Below are 14,482 nucleotides of genomic sequence, written 5' to 3'. Positions count from 1 at the left end.
GAGTAGTTTTTCTGCGGCATCGGACATAAGATGACAGGAACGCAACTAAGTGATTGCGACACCGCTGGTCTAGCATCGCATTGACTTGCACATGGCGTGTGAGCTAAGGTGAGTCAGGTTTACAAATGAGTCTTGTACTACCAAGACTACGTTGCTGTTGGAGATAGTATTTAGAGACGGACTCATACTGAGATGTTGAAATGGAAACAAGCGACACTTGGATGATGAATACAGGCCCACTTCTGTAGGATAATCATAATAGTGGAGCCCGATCGGTGCGTGTGGTAAGTCTAAATTCAGGAGCAAAAAAAAAAAAAAAAAAAAAAAAAAAAAAAAAAGAGTCAAGAATGCAAAGCGCAATGCAAATGCGATTAATAATAGCTCATAGCTCTGAATTTTTCCTTGGTAATTAGCATATCAATTAACAGATCTCACAATGTAGGGACAAGTTCGTCCTATGTTTCCCATGTCAATATTGAGACGACGGCAGTTTGTTGTAACGAATTTGTTGAATCCTTCCTGGAAAAGATACGAAGAAGCAACAGAGTGCGGATGATATCGGCGGAGACACCCACCCACCCAGTGGACCCCTCAATTTGACACTGGCGACCGCTGCCGAACAAGCAGGAATTGGTCTGTGCATCACCGTGTCAACTGAACCGAATAGGAGGCCAAACTTTTCTTGGGGACAAATTCGAGCTGAGACCATCTTAACCTCTCGATCATCCGTCGTCGCCAGTGCTCTCCAACAACCCGGCAAGCTATCGCTGATTGCGCTGCCGTGTTGCTCTCGGTCAATTTTGCTATCTTACGGCTTCCCGACGCGGCACGCATCTTCGATCCTGCTTCGGCCTTTGTACCACCCGCGAATTCTTTTTGTTTTTGTTGTTGTCTTCTTTGGGGAGTCGCTGTTGCCCAACCAATCAGTCAATCAATCAAAACCCAGATTTCCCATCTCCCAGATCTCCACCACGTTTATGCAATGTCAGGCAACACCCTTCGAGGTACTCCAGGGCGCGCTCAGGGACGCGGAGCCATACCAAACTTTCCATCCAGCCCGGCAGCCGCCGCTGGTTCAAGCTCGTCCATTCCTCGCCCTGTACTCGAACAAACCATGAGTAGCCATAATACTCAGCCTCCAGCCAGCGAGGCAGGCGGCTCCACCATGAGCGCCAGCCGTCAAAAGCAGACAAAAAGAGATGAGGTATGTTTGAGCTTTGCCCTGTCGGCCAGGCCCCTGCTGGCCTGGCCTTCACGATGTGATGCCCTACCCCCCCTTTTTGGCCTCTCCCCCCTCCCCACGAAGTCAAGTGCTTAGTCTCTTGCATCGAAACATCGATCTTCATTTCGTCCCACTGTATGCAAGAAGCGAGAAAGACCAGCCTTGCATCTACGACATCGACACCATGAGCACGATCAGTGAGCCCATTCGGGGCTTTCACGCCACCAGAGGAATGCCCACTGACTATTATGTACAGGCAATCCGCCGCAAGATGGAGAACGACCTTGCCAAGAAGAAGCATGTGACGGGCCGAGCCCGGCACTCGAGGAAAGCCCCGCCCGGAACCGTCCTCGCCCTCAAGCCCAGCCAGGCCCTCCAGATCAAGCCCGGCACCACGGTGGCCGAGGCGGCACAGCTCATGGCTGCCAAGCGGGAGGACTGCGTCTTGGTCACGGACGATGATGATAGGATCGCGGGTATCTTCACGGCCAAGGATCTTGCCTTTCGCGTCGTTGGTGCTGGTCTCAAGGCTACCAACGTTACGATTGCCGAGATCATGACCAAGAACCCGCTGTGTGCCCGGACAGACACAAGCGCGACCGATGCTCTCGACTTGATGGTGCGCAAGGGTTTCCGCCACCTGCCTGTCATGGACGAAAACCAAGACATTTCGGGTATCCTTGACATTACAAAGTGCTTTTACGATGCCATGGAGAAGCTAGAGCGGGCCTACTCCTCATCGAGGAAACTCTACGATGCGCTGGAGGGAGTGCAATCGGAGCTGGGCGCCAGCCAGCCTCAGCAGATCATCCAATACGTCGAGGCACTGAGGACAAAGATGTCAGGCCCGACCCTTGAGTCGGTCTTGAACGGCATGCCCCCTACGACTGTCGGTGTAAAGACATCTGTCAAAGAGGCTGCGCAGATGATGAAGGAGAACCACACAACGGCCGTTCTGGTCCAGGATCAGGGTCAAATTACAGGAATCTTCACCAGCAAAGACGTCGTGCTGCGTGTCATCGCTCCCGGTCTGGACCCCGGAAACTGCAGCGTTGTCAGGGTAATGACGCCTCATCCTGACTTTGCTCCGATGGACATGAGCATCCAGGCTGCTCTGCGCAAGATGCATGGTAGGTCAAAAAAACACTATTTTTGCGACAGACTTGAAATAGAGGCTATAGGCTGACTGTGACCCCTGAATAGATGGCCACTACCTTAACCTCCCAGTCATGAATGACTCTGGCGAGATTGTCGGCATGGTGGACGTTCTCAAGCTTACGTATGCCACTCTTGAGCAAATCAACACCATGTCCAGCGGCGACAACGAGGGTCCCGCATGGAACAAGTTCTGGTTGTCCTTGGACAATGAAACAGAATCCATGGTTTCTGGAGATGGATCGCATCACCACTCCCATTCGCACATCCACCACCGTTCCGTTATGTCACCAGACTTGACGCGCGAGCGACTGGATAGTGTTGCGCCTGGAGACTCGGCTTCTCACGCCGGCGTTGAGTCTCCCGGTCACTCGATTGTCCAACACTCTCCTGAGCTGCCCGTCAGCGAGATCCCTTTCCCCTTCAAATTCAAGGCTCCGAGTGGCCGAGTCCACAGGCTACAAGTGATCGCTTCTCACGGAGTAGCTGCCTTTATTACCAACGTCACTTCCAAGCTTGGTGGAGAGATCGAGGCAGTGGGTGGCGCACCAGAGGTTACCGAGGACGGACAAGTCCGTGGTGGCTTCGCGCTCTCATACCTCGACAACGAGGGCGACTCTGTCAGTATCACAGCCGACCAGGATCTGCTCGAGGCAATCTTGCTTGCCCGCCAGTCCGGTCGTGACAAGGTTGATCTCTTTGTTCACGACCCAGAGAAGCCTCCAGTTGCTGTGGCAGCTCCTGCAGCTGTCCCGCCTGCCCCCTCTGAGCCTGTCTCGGTGCCCATTCCCACACCACCAGCATCCAGTGTTGCCCGGGAGCGCAGGAGACGTAAGTCGCCCGCCAGCGATGAGAGCGACGAGGAGGAAGAGTCTGAGGACGACGGATCTTCAACTCTTAGGAGACCACGCCGACATCAACGTGCCGCGGCAGCGCAGCAGGAGCCGCTCATCGCGGGCGTCCCTAACGAGCTGTTGCTTCCCGGCGCTATCGTCACGCTTGCGGTTGTTATTGTTGGTGTCTTTACCATCTCGCGCATCTCAAGCAACAACAGGTAGAGCCAGCTCCGGATGGTTTGAGGTCGGGGTTGGCGAAATAAATGCATGAGCCTGGACGTGTTTGTCATGGACAGAGTAGATACCCACACTGGGGAGAGGCTCCAGCCCACGTATTATTGTTTTTCGTCATATATGATTTGCGGCGATGTACTTTCGTGTTGGCAAAGAAATGTGCTCAGCTTTTTACTGTTTTTGATATGTACCACATAGTGTCGACGATACCTGTCCCATACAATTAATACCGTACGCACTAATCACATTGTTTGCTTCTGTTGATTACTCATGTGAATATCGAGCTATATCGAGCAATCCGATCTGCCATGTATTTAAATTCCACCTACTTTTCTGACAAATGATTCCAAACCATTGACTGCCTGTATTAGTACAGTACCATACCCGTCCCGACGTCTCGCTGCTCATCAATTCAATCCATAGCTCTAGACCCATTTGTCGCCGAGGGAAGGCACCAACCTACCCTGAACCCACCCCTTGACCAGACCCACTCTAACCAGGCACGGGCCACGCTAACTGACGTCCAGCTTCAAGGTCCAAAAAAGTTTCGAAGCTTCAGTCTCGCGTCGAGTCTCAAAGCAAGCCAAGCTCACATGTCACCATGATCATAAGAAATGCAGCAGTCCGGCACTGTAAGAAACCTCACATACTCTGCTGCATTGTATAATTGATCACCATGCTAACAGGAAGTTTCTCAATTCTAAGGCCGGTCTGCCTTTTCAGCTCCGGTTGCCCGCGCCGTAAATGGCAACACAAGCGGCATCCGCAGCATCTCAACCGAGACCCCCTCTACCTCGGGCACCGCCCACGCCTCTACTCCTCTTACACACCCTCTCCCGAGCACCGGAACGGCAACAGCCACGGCTACGTCAGCGGCTCCTCTGGCAGTGCCGAAGGTTCTTGACCCTCGTCTTCAGGCACGGTTCGGAGAGACCCAAAAGGAAGCGGCGCCCGACACGACGGCCCGCGACTGGATCGAGCTTAAGCGGTTCCGCAAGAAGACATCGGGGCTCGGCTCTCAGCGCTCAACGCGGACCTACCGCCCCAGCGATCTGCTGCGGGACCCGCCCAAGCCCAAGGACGTGACGCTGGAGCTGCTGATGGCGTCGCAGTGCCACATGGGCCACCACAAGTCACTGTGGAACCCGGCCAACGCGCGCTTCATCTACGGCGTGCGGCAGGACATTCACATCATTTCGCTGGAGCAGACGGCGGCGCACCTACGTCGGGCCGCGCGTCTGGTCGAGGAGGTTGCGTTCTGCGGCGGTCTGATCCTGTTTGTCGGCACGCGCCAGGGCCAGATGGAGATTGTGACGCGGGCCGCCGAGCTGAGCCGCAGCTGCCACCTGTTCAACAAGTGGACGCCAGGCACCATCACGAACCGCGACCAACTGCTGGCGGGCGGCGCGCTCAGGATGGTCGACGAGCACGATCGTGAGCTGCCCGGGTTCGAGAAGCACCTGCAGGAGCGGAGGCCCATCACGCCGGATTTGGTCGTGGTGCTGAACCCGCTCGAGAACAACATCCTGTTGCATGAGTGCAAGGTATCGCAGATCCCGACGATCGGTGTCATTGATACGAATGCCGACGTCACCAAGGTCACTTATCCTATTCCAGCCAACGATGACAGGTAAATACTTTCAAACCTTTGTTCCTGTGAAAGTTATCCCCAGGGACTAACTGGTTACTAACACAACTTTGCCCCCAAAAACAGTCTGCGAAGCATGGCCGTCATTGCCGGCGTTCTGGGACGTGCAGGTGAGTTGGGCCAGAAGCGACGTCTCGCAGATGCCAAGGGCGGTCAGGTTCACTGGGAAAACCCGGCCGATGTGACACGTTTCTTGGACTCACTCAACCGGGATGCCATCGAGGCGACGCGCCAGCAGATGGAGGTGGAAGTCAAAGAAGAGAAGCGTCTGCTTGAGACTGCCGGCATAAAGGATCTGCTCATGTGATGGAGGCGTGGCCCCGTATGCTTTCTATTCTCGTTGCCTACCACCACCGGGTCTTTGGTTCTGTGTGGAATGGCTGTATTACATGTGAATAAGTTTGTAAAAATACATTTGAAAGAAATAGACATTGTAACCATGATGTTTCTCGAGGTGCCGTGGCCTTTTTATAAGCTGGTCTGGTCATAGCATTCTAGACTGCCGGCTGTGCTGTACATTGATATGTACCTATGCACAAAGTAACCGCCGAGTACTCCAGCATAGAAACTAAGAGGTACGCAAGGCAGAATTTCCCTCACTCTCTGGGCTTCTCTTCTCTCTTCTGATAGCCGAAGGGCTACCTCTTGAGCTAATATTGCTAGCTCGAATCACCCCACTGCGGTTTGATTGAAGCCTCTTTTCGAGAGAGCTTCATGTGTTCCAATCCCGCAGGAACATTGTATCCGACACCTTCCTTCAAGATCCACTGTCTTGTCGTTCCCGAGCCTTTGGGGGCCTTTTTTTTTTTGAACTGTTATATACCCGCCTCGCATTGCTCTGCTCCACTGATATCCATCTGTTCAAACCTTTGGATCTCTACTTACACATCTTTGGTATTGAATGTCGGGGGTTCTGGTGTCAAGATTTTATGCTTATTGCCACGACATTCTGCACAAATGACAGGTCCTCCATGACATCTTTTTTTTTAGTTGTTGAAGTAGCCGCCCATGTTGTGCATTCCGGGCGCCTGGAAGGCAGGGATGTGCTCCGTGGAGTACTGAACAGGAGCACCGCCTGGCTCGACATCAGGCATCATTGCGCCCGGCGCGAGAAATCCTGGTTGCTGGTGGTACATGGGCTGCTGATATACAGGTTGCTGTTGCTGCTGCTGCTGGGGGTAGTGGATCTGCATGGGCGCCTGCATCATGCTGGGTTGGGGATAGGGATACGCGCCGGCGGGGCAGGTCGGGTACTGCATGGGGTGGTAAGCCATCTGTATGCCGCCGGGGTAGTAGTAGCCGCCGCCCCCGGCGCCACCGAGGGCCTGACCGGGCATCATGCCGTACATTCCCTGCTGTTGCAGCTGGATATGCTGGAGCTGAGCACCGAGGAGCTGAGCGGGACCCATTCCCATAGCATCGTGGCCGGGGTGGGCCGGTTGCTGGTGCTCCCGGGCGTTGCCGGTAGAGACCTGCACGGGAACGAGCTGTTGTGTTCCGGGATGGGGTCCTGGCACGAGCATGTAGCCCGTCTGCTGCTGGGGCACGGGAGCCGCCGCGGTCTGCTGTTCGGTGGTGGGAGGGACAGTGCCCTCGGGAGGCACGGCGGGCTTGCGGGCCTTGGGCTTCTTCAGAGCAGAGCGGATGGGCTTGGGACTCAGGTGCGGTGCATCAGACGAAGTGGACGAGCGCGCGTCGTCGTCTATGGCGCCCGCATTGACATCGCCGCCGCTACTGCTGCTGCCAGAGTGGTGCCAGCTGTCTGGGTCGCGGGGCCGGCGGCGACGGCTGGCGTTGCCGGGCTCGCTGTTGCGAGGCTTGAAGTGGACGTGACGGTCCTTGGACTTGCTGCGGTTCCGATGCGTAGAGTCTGAAGAGTCGTCGACGTCTTCGACCGTGGCGCGGCGGTAGTTTCTTGCCCAGGCACCACCGGCACCGCGAGAGGGGTTGGTCACTGGAGCTTTAGGCTTTCCCAGCTCCGAAATGTGTACTTTTACCATCCCTTTGGTTGTGGAGGTGGAGGAGGACGATGAGGATGAGAGGTCACCTAGTGTCTTGGCGGACTTCTTGCGGTAACGGCGATCCATGGTTCGGGATTTATGAATGAGGTGGGACTGAAACCTAGATCATCCAGAGGAGAGCTTTTTATTTTTGTATGTGAGGGTAGTAGGCTTTGAAGTGCTGAGATTGTGGCCAAGGAGATATGTAGGGCCGAGAAGCGGAGACGCGGATGTACAACTGTATTTCTCAGCTTGACATTGAGTTCCAAGGTGGTAGGAGATCATAAGTTAGTTGTGGTTTCGTTTGCATCCTTGTTGGGTTCACTCTCAAAATCGACAGGTGAGGCCAATCTGAGATTTTTGACGAAAAGGATGAGAGCCGTGGGGAATGCGTCCGCAAAACGGGTAAACGAAAAGGCCAAAGAAAAATGACTACAAACAGCGCAACTGAGCAGTAGTAGGCAAAAGGGCCGCCGTAAGCTCTAGGTCACATCTATAACGTAAAAGCTAACGTATTCGACGTTGTGCAGATGGTGGTGGCGAAAGGTTTGGTGCAAGGGTCCAGGTCTGCTTGAGGGAGCCGGCGCAGTAGGAATCCAATATAAGGAATTCTTACTTTGATCGTCTGTGGCAGCCCTCTCCTACGAATGCCTTGAGAGATACCCCTCCAAGGGAAAATATCAACCCAAGGTAGGTAGGTACCCAAGATACCTAGAGTGGGTAAAGTAGGTAGGTACCTTGGGTAGGTGGTAGTCAAGGAGAGGGGAGGGGAGGTGGGCTAGAAGACATACACGCACTTTACCCTGCACTACCCCATCTAGGTACTTTTCGTACCTACTTTACTTACGTAGGTACCTACCGAAGTACCTACCGAGGTACCTAACATAGTCCAAACATCAGGTTGCCGACGCCGATATGATTTTGAGCAAGTCTTACTACTCATTGTAGCCTATCCCTAGCAGGGACAGTTCACCCCGAACCAGACAAAAAAAAACCGAGTAACTCAGCCTTTGACTCACGAGAAATCGATGAACTACTAGAGTTTAAGGGGTTGGTATCGCTTGAATTAGTAGCAGCAATCGCACTGGATCATGAACATAGGCAGACCGGACCCGAAAACTCAGACCTACGTGATCGTGCAAGTGTCTAGATCAATGGGTATCGGAAAAGACGGAATTTGGTCCAGAAAACTCCTTATGACATTTAGCACGATAACAAAGGTAGTCGTATTTCCTGATTAGGTAGGCTTATGGAATACCATGAACAGTATTCGGCAAATTTGATGCCAGTATGTATTTTACGTTTTTTTTACGTACTCTACATCCCAGATGGAGTCAAATAAAGAAAGAAAGAAAAGAAGGTAAGGATTTATCTTTAATCGTCCAAGATGGACAAAAGCAGACTCAAGAAAGCGTCGAAAGCGACATAAAGGTTAAACAACCCCCAAGAAGAAATTCCACAAGCAGGCCAAAAAAAATAAGAAAGGCAGGTCGCATGTGGCAAGATTAAGCTCTGCTCGAGCAAAATGAATGCTACCTTTCTTCGCCCACAAGATTCCTATATGCCGCATACTGCTTGTCGTTCAGGGCCGTCATCCTCTCCAGCTGCTGCTGATCGGTCGGAAAGCCACGGCTGCCGAGGCTGCTCGCATCGGTGGGCGGGGTGATGATGATGTTGGCGGAGCTGAATGAGTCCACCGAGGCACCGGGGCCGACGGGCTTCTCGTCAAGCTTGGGTTGGCCATCGGCCTCGCCCGTCTTTTTATAACGTCGGTACAGGTAGATTGATAGGCCAGTAACACATGCGACACCGGCTGTTCATTGTGAAAACAAGTGGTCTTTTTGTTAGCCTTCTGATACGGGTTTATTGGGGGGGTTTTTCCTTGGTCCGCATCACTCACCAATGGAGCCTGCAATAATCCCAGGCGCGTCTCCTGACCCACTGACGGCAGAAACTGTACCACCGGCATTCAACGTCGCTCCTGTCGGGGTGGGTTCGGGAGTCGCGCTCGGCGGACTGCTTCCGACAACACCGCTTGAGACGAGATCCGGAGAAGAGGAAGGGACCGGCAAGGGGAGGCTGAGGGCTGGTGGGCTTGAAGAGGGTATAAGCGTCGAAGACAAAGAGAGCGTGGGAGATGTCGCCGAACTGGGTGACGGCGAGGTCGTTGTCAACAGCGGGGCTGTCGTCGAGGTGGTCGTTGTCAACAGCGGGGCCGTCGTCGGGGTGGTCATTGTCAACAGCGGGGCCGTCGTCGAGGTAGTCATTGTCAACAGCGGGGCTGTCGTCGAGGTGGTCGTTGTCAACAGCGGGGCCGTCGTCGGGGTGGTCATTGTCAACAGCGGGGCTGTCGTCGGGGTGGTCGTTGCCGCACTTGATGGGGATGTTGCTGCCCGCGTGGTCGAGGTCAACAATGTGGTAGGCGTGTTTATCCCTGCTGGAACCGGGACGATTATAGCACCTCGGTTCGGTACAGTACCGTTCACAGCATTCTGCGCCGGAGGGGGAGGAATCACCGGCAGGGTTGTCGGCGCCGGAAGCCCCGCTGCTGGTGGCGACGAGGACTTTGGTGCCTCCGATGGGGCTTTAGATTTTTCCGAGCCGGAAGACGAAGAAGACGAGGATGAGCTGTCTCCGCTAGAGTCCGAAGATTCAGACCCTTCTCCCCCGGGTTGGGATGCGCCCTCCTCATCTTCCTCAGCCTCGGCACCCTTCGGTTGGGATGCGCCCTCCTCGTCTTCCTCAGCCTCGGCACCCTTCGGTTGGGATGCGCCCTCCTCGTCTTCCTCAGGCTCCGGCGCCTGCCTCCGCTCCAGGTCTGCCAGGAGATGAGCCAAATCCCGTGGCTCCTCTCCTCGCTTGATGACGACCGGCACCCTCCTTCGAAGTTGGCGATGTTGCATCTTTGCGGTGACCATGATGGTTGATCGCTCGTGCGTTGTATTATTCGATCAAAAGCCGTCAACTGCAAGCAGGGGCGGCTAAATAATAGCGAACCAAGAACATGAAAAATAGAAATATACAAAAAGACAAGAAAAAAAAAACAAAAAAAATACAAGATGCGCCTAGCGCCTCGGAGAAAAACTGAATACGACGTAAAATAATGGCAACGAGAGTAATGCACAGCCAGCTGCTCAGGGTGTAAAAGAAATAGGGATTGTCCGGCGGACGGGGAAGTCATGGGAATCAAATCTAATAGTGATGGGCAAAAGAAGGGGTAGGGTGGGATTCATCAGGGAATTTCCCCCGTGGAGCGCAAATACAGGGGATTGGCCAGACCTGGACTTGATCAAGCCTTTTCTTTGCGTACCATCAAGAACATGCGAAGAGAAGCTTGACGTGACACTGCAACTGGCAACCTCCAAGAAACGCACGGCCTTGCTGTGATGGAGTTGACGGCCTGGATCTGCGACGGCCAAGACCGTCTCGAGCCCCTGCCGGCAACCAGACCATCCTTTCCGAATCCAGAACTTGGTCGCGCGACCGACCACACCCAAGTATCAACTGCAGGTACTGTCCGAAGTACTACTTTGTAGGTAGGCAAGCCTCATTCATCTTGGCCGACGCACCAGCCCGGCGGAAGTGGCCCTCCACAACGTCAACCAACAATGGGCCCCCCCTCCGGCCGGGGGGAAAACGATGCCCAATCGGCGTTTTGTTCTACTGCTTTTTGGCCATCGCAACATGGGCCCCGGACATTGATCCAGACCTGCCGCACCGGAACATGTTGCGAGGCTTGGAGGCTTGTTTCCGCCGTGCTTCAACAGACGCGTCCAGACGAGCTGAATGTGAGTGGAGAGAGCTCATTTCCCCATACTGCATATACCTACTTAGCGGTATCTAACCTAAAATCCAGAACTAGAACAGACCTGGTTACTCTGCAGCAACGAGTTGGCCAAGGTCTGACATCTTTTTTTGTTCAGGCGCTGAATGCGAGTTTTTGGCGAAATTGCTGTAGCTGGACTTTCTGGGGCTATCGTATCCTGTGTCTTTTCTGTGGTGGCGGGTCTGGAAAAAAAACGACCGAAACACGTGCCAAGTCGATAAGAGCTGGAGACGCGCCCGCACCAATTCTGCGAGTTGTCACTGGTCAATGCTCTGGTGGTTTTACACAGAAAGGGAATGAATAGCCTATATTGAACAGTTGATGGCAAACGCCCTTGCTGACTCATTGCTATTTTCTTGGCTTCGACCGAGGTTGCTTTTGTACTGTACCTGGTGGAGAAGAAAAAAAAGAGCAGAGGTATCAGTAGTGGACACCGCAAGGAAAGAAACGGATATGTCAATGTCAATCCTTTGCCAACGCTCTTCTTCGTGTGCTTGGTTTTGGCCCGACAAAACAAGCTTATTTTTGATGCAAAACTCTACAATATGGTAAGCAGTTCGTTAACACTATATATAAACCTTGTGGCTGCATTTTCTCCGAGCGTAACAAAAGAGTTCGTGACGGCGCGGATAGAAGGATTTCCATGCACTGCCGCAATCTTGTGTTCTTGGCATTAAATGTCAGACAGGGGTCAATGATTATGGGTTGGGGAGATGGAGATCGGCAGGAAAAGAAGATCTATGTTACCATGTTATTGAAACTCGTTGTTTCGCAGATTGATGATGGGAAAAGAAAGGAAGAGAAAAAAAAACACTGTAAATAGCAGAATTGCTGTGCAAATTCCAAGACACTGTGCGCACATTGTGAGAGTTCAAGAGATCCGGCGCTCAGGGATGCGCAACATTTGCGCCAGATTTTCCGAGCCAAGAAGCAAAAAAAAAAAAAAAGAAAAGAATCGAAGCTAGGTAGGTACGGAGTACACTACCTCCAAGCTGGTAGTGAAGCTCGGTTAGTGGGGAGAATGGCTCTCCGGAATCTGGGCAGCAATGAACAGAATTCCCATTGTAGAACGGCGGGGCTTTTGCCTGGCAAATACGGACCCACAATTATAATCGGCTGTCGGAGTTGGAGGTTAGCGTGTTTCCAGAGATGAGATGCAGTTAGTTGACCAAGACAGTGTTCAATCGATGTTAACTTCCTTTTCAGGATAACCTGACTTGACCTTACTTACCTTACCTACCTACCCAGGTACCTTGCATACTTTAATTATCACGCAGTAGGCATCGCGTATTGCCGGGTTGAAACTTTCACATCAGGTCATGTTCTGAGTCAAGTTGCAATGTACCATTCATTCGTGGATTTGCCGACGTTGATGCCGCCATTGAGAGGTTGCGGATGCGGGGAAGAAGTGGTGTGCTTCGGGCCCGACAAAAGCCTGCCCCATTCCTCACGGGCTCGGGGGTGCTTACTGTGGTTTGCTGCTTTGCTGTCTTGAAGGTCGCAATGAGGGGAAGTCGATCTCACCTGGACCAAGATTTAATCCTGCGGTCACGATTTCGACTTGAACGCTTGCTTCACTCACGTCATTCTCAATAGCAGCAGTACTTCCCCCATCTGCCACTGTCTCGTCTTGCCGATTATATCATAGCAACATCTTGAGTAACCTGCAAAAAAAAAAAAAAAAAGAAAAGAAAAGGAGATAAAACATGCCAGACGAACCCGATAACAAGGTAAGGAGCCACTCGTAGAGCCGTGCTTTTTACCCTGACCTGACTGGCTACAAAGCCCTCGGTTCCAAAACGTTGATCGGATCTGCTTTGACCCAGAAACCAGTAATCATCGTAGGGGCCGGGCCCTCGGGCCTCCTCCTCGCGCTGCTGCTGTCACAGCGCGGCATCCCTGTGCGGATCGTCGAGGCCGAGGCGCAGCTGGACGACCAGCCCCGGGCGGCCCACTACGGGTCTGCGGCACTGCCCGACCTGGACCGCGCGGGCGTGCTGGCCGAGGTCAAGAAGCGCGGCATCATCATCACCGACTTTGCCTTTCGCTACGCCGTGCCGGCGGGGTCGCCCGAGGACAAGGACGGGAGCGGGTTCGCGCACATCGCGACGCTGGACACGTCGTGCGTCAGCGACGTCGATGGCTTCGACTACCGCTCCCACTGCCTCGTCCTGCAGGACCTCGACGCCCTGATGCTCGAGATGCTGATCGACCGCCTGGGCGATGACGTCGTCAGCTGGCGCCACCGCGTCCTCGACGTGGGGCAGGACGAGGAGCGCAAGGTCGCCTGGGTCGACGTGGCCACGCCCGAGGGGAGGAAGCGAGTCGAGGGCGACTACGTCGTTGGCTGCGATGGTGCCGCCAGTCAGGTCCGCAGGAGCCTGTTCGGGCAGGACTACCCGGGCTTCACGTGGGAGAAGCAGATCGTGGCGACGAACACGTACTATGACTTTACCAAGTTCGGTTGGGGGGATGTCAGCATGGTCATCCACCCGGATAACTTTTTTGCAAGTCACCACAGGATGGATCCCTGGGGCGTCAACATCACCACTGCGTTGAATCAAAGTATCAGCTAACAGGCCGCTCTTTTGAGCGTTAGATGGCCGCCAAAATGGACTCGGACGGACTTTACCGTGTTACCTACGGTGAAAAGCCTGGGTTGACGACGGAACAAATGCGAGCACGTCAAGCGGCCAGGTTTGAAGAGATATTGCCTGGACACCCCAAACCGAGCGAGTACACAGTCGTGAATTTCTCGCCCTATAAAATGCATCGTACGTTGACGAGTGGTCTTGTCTGTTGTTGTTATCTCGATTCCACTTATTCCACTCATTCATTCCACTTACCCCATGCAACCGCTGACAAGACATTCTTCCGTGATAGAGCGCTGCGCCCCATCATTTCGTGTTGGTCGCATCCTCCTAGCCGCCGACGCGGCACATCTCTGCAACCCATGGGGAGGCCTGGGCATCACCGGTGGCTTTGTCGACGTGGGCGGTCTGGCCGACTGTTTCATTGGAATAAACGAGGGGCTTGCCGACGAGTCGATCCTCGACTTGTACAGCGAGAAGCGAATGGAGAAGTGGAGGACGGTCACGGACCCGATATCTCAAGGCAACTTTCGCCGCATCGGGCACACGGAGGATCCATCCTCGCTCGGGCAGACGGACGAGTTCATGCAGCTGTTGAAGAAGGCAGAGAAGGATCCTCAGCTTGCAAGGAATCTTGCCATGGGCAGCTTGAGTCTGAGATATGACTTTACGCAGCATTACAGGCAAAAGGATTCCGCCACGAGTGCGAGTCAATAATTGGGACAGGGGGGGACTGTGTAGCATCAACAGCCTGAACTTGAGTCTTTTTTTTTTCAGGGGGTTTACGGTCACAAGACTAGAACTAGAACTAGAACTAGAACTAGAACTAGGTGAGATTCGCTTCTGTTGTTTGCTCAATTGTCGCGCTCATGGGAATATAAACAAGACAAGCAGCTAGATACAATGTTGGAACCTTTATTTTGGTCCCATGGTCGTCGAAATAATTAGGTACTAGGATGCCCACTATGAT

The 14,482-nt window shown here is 53.5% G+C and overlaps 5 protein-coding genes across 5 annotated transcripts; 3 read left to right on the top strand and 2 right to left on the bottom strand.

Annotated features, from left to right (window-relative positions):
• The first annotated feature begins 650 nt into the window (after positions 1 to 650).
• Positions 651 to 3,813, top strand: MGG_04330 (mitochondrial ribosomal protein subunit S4). Its single transcript, XM_003719429.1, has 3 exons — positions 651 to 1,204; positions 1,479 to 2,352; positions 2,426 to 3,813. The coding sequence occupies exons 1-3, from the start codon at positions 983 to 985 to the stop codon at positions 3,433 to 3,435; spliced, it is 2,106 nt and encodes a 701-aa protein (XP_003719477.1). The 5' UTR covers positions 651 to 982; the 3' UTR covers positions 3,436 to 3,813.
• A 145-nt stretch (positions 3,814 to 3,958) lies between these two features.
• MGG_04331 (37S ribosomal protein MRP4) lies at positions 3,959 to 5,538 on the top strand. The gene is made up of 3 exons (XM_003719428.1): positions 3,959 to 4,079; positions 4,153 to 5,077; positions 5,162 to 5,538. The coding sequence occupies exons 1-3, from the start codon at positions 4,049 to 4,051 to the stop codon at positions 5,400 to 5,402; spliced, it is 1,197 nt and encodes a 398-aa protein (XP_003719476.1). The 5' UTR covers positions 3,959 to 4,048; the 3' UTR covers positions 5,403 to 5,538.
• Positions 5,539 to 6,081: 543 nt separating this feature from the next.
• On the bottom strand, positions 6,082 to 7,182 carry MGG_04332 (uncharacterized protein; the record flags this gene model as incomplete). Its single annotated transcript, XM_003719427.1, has 1 exon — positions 6,082 to 7,182. The coding sequence occupies one exon, from the start codon at positions 7,180 to 7,182 to the stop codon at positions 6,082 to 6,084; it is 1,101 nt and encodes a 366-aa protein (XP_003719475.1).
• Positions 7,183 to 8,627: 1,445 nt separating this feature from the next.
• MGG_04333 (uncharacterized protein) lies at positions 8,628 to 10,013 on the bottom strand (the record flags this gene model as incomplete). Its single annotated transcript, XM_003719426.1, has 3 exons — positions 8,628 to 8,908; positions 9,042 to 9,679; positions 9,754 to 10,013. The coding sequence occupies 3 exons, from the start codon at positions 10,011 to 10,013 to the stop codon at positions 8,628 to 8,630; spliced, it is 1,179 nt and encodes a 392-aa protein (XP_003719474.1).
• A 2,314-nt stretch (positions 10,014 to 12,327) lies between these two features.
• MGG_04334 (FAD binding domain-containing protein) lies at positions 12,328 to 14,469 on the top strand. Its single transcript, XM_003719425.1, has 4 exons — positions 12,328 to 12,651; positions 12,748 to 13,428; positions 13,521 to 13,695; positions 13,805 to 14,469. Exons 1-4 carry the CDS (start codon positions 12,628 to 12,630, stop codon positions 14,227 to 14,229), a joined length of 1,305 nt encoding a protein of 434 aa, XP_003719473.1. The 5' UTR covers positions 12,328 to 12,627; the 3' UTR covers positions 14,230 to 14,469.
• The last annotated feature ends 13 nt before the right edge of the window (positions 14,470 to 14,482 follow it).

Source organism: Pyricularia oryzae, chromosome 6, assembly GCF_000002495.2.
Source record: "Pyricularia oryzae 70-15 chromosome 6, whole genome shotgun sequence".
NCBI lineage: Eukaryota > Fungi > Ascomycota > Sordariomycetes > Magnaporthales > Pyriculariaceae > Pyricularia > Pyricularia oryzae.
Note: the sequence above shows the minus strand (reverse complement) of the source record. Positions and strands in the feature narration are given on the sequence as shown.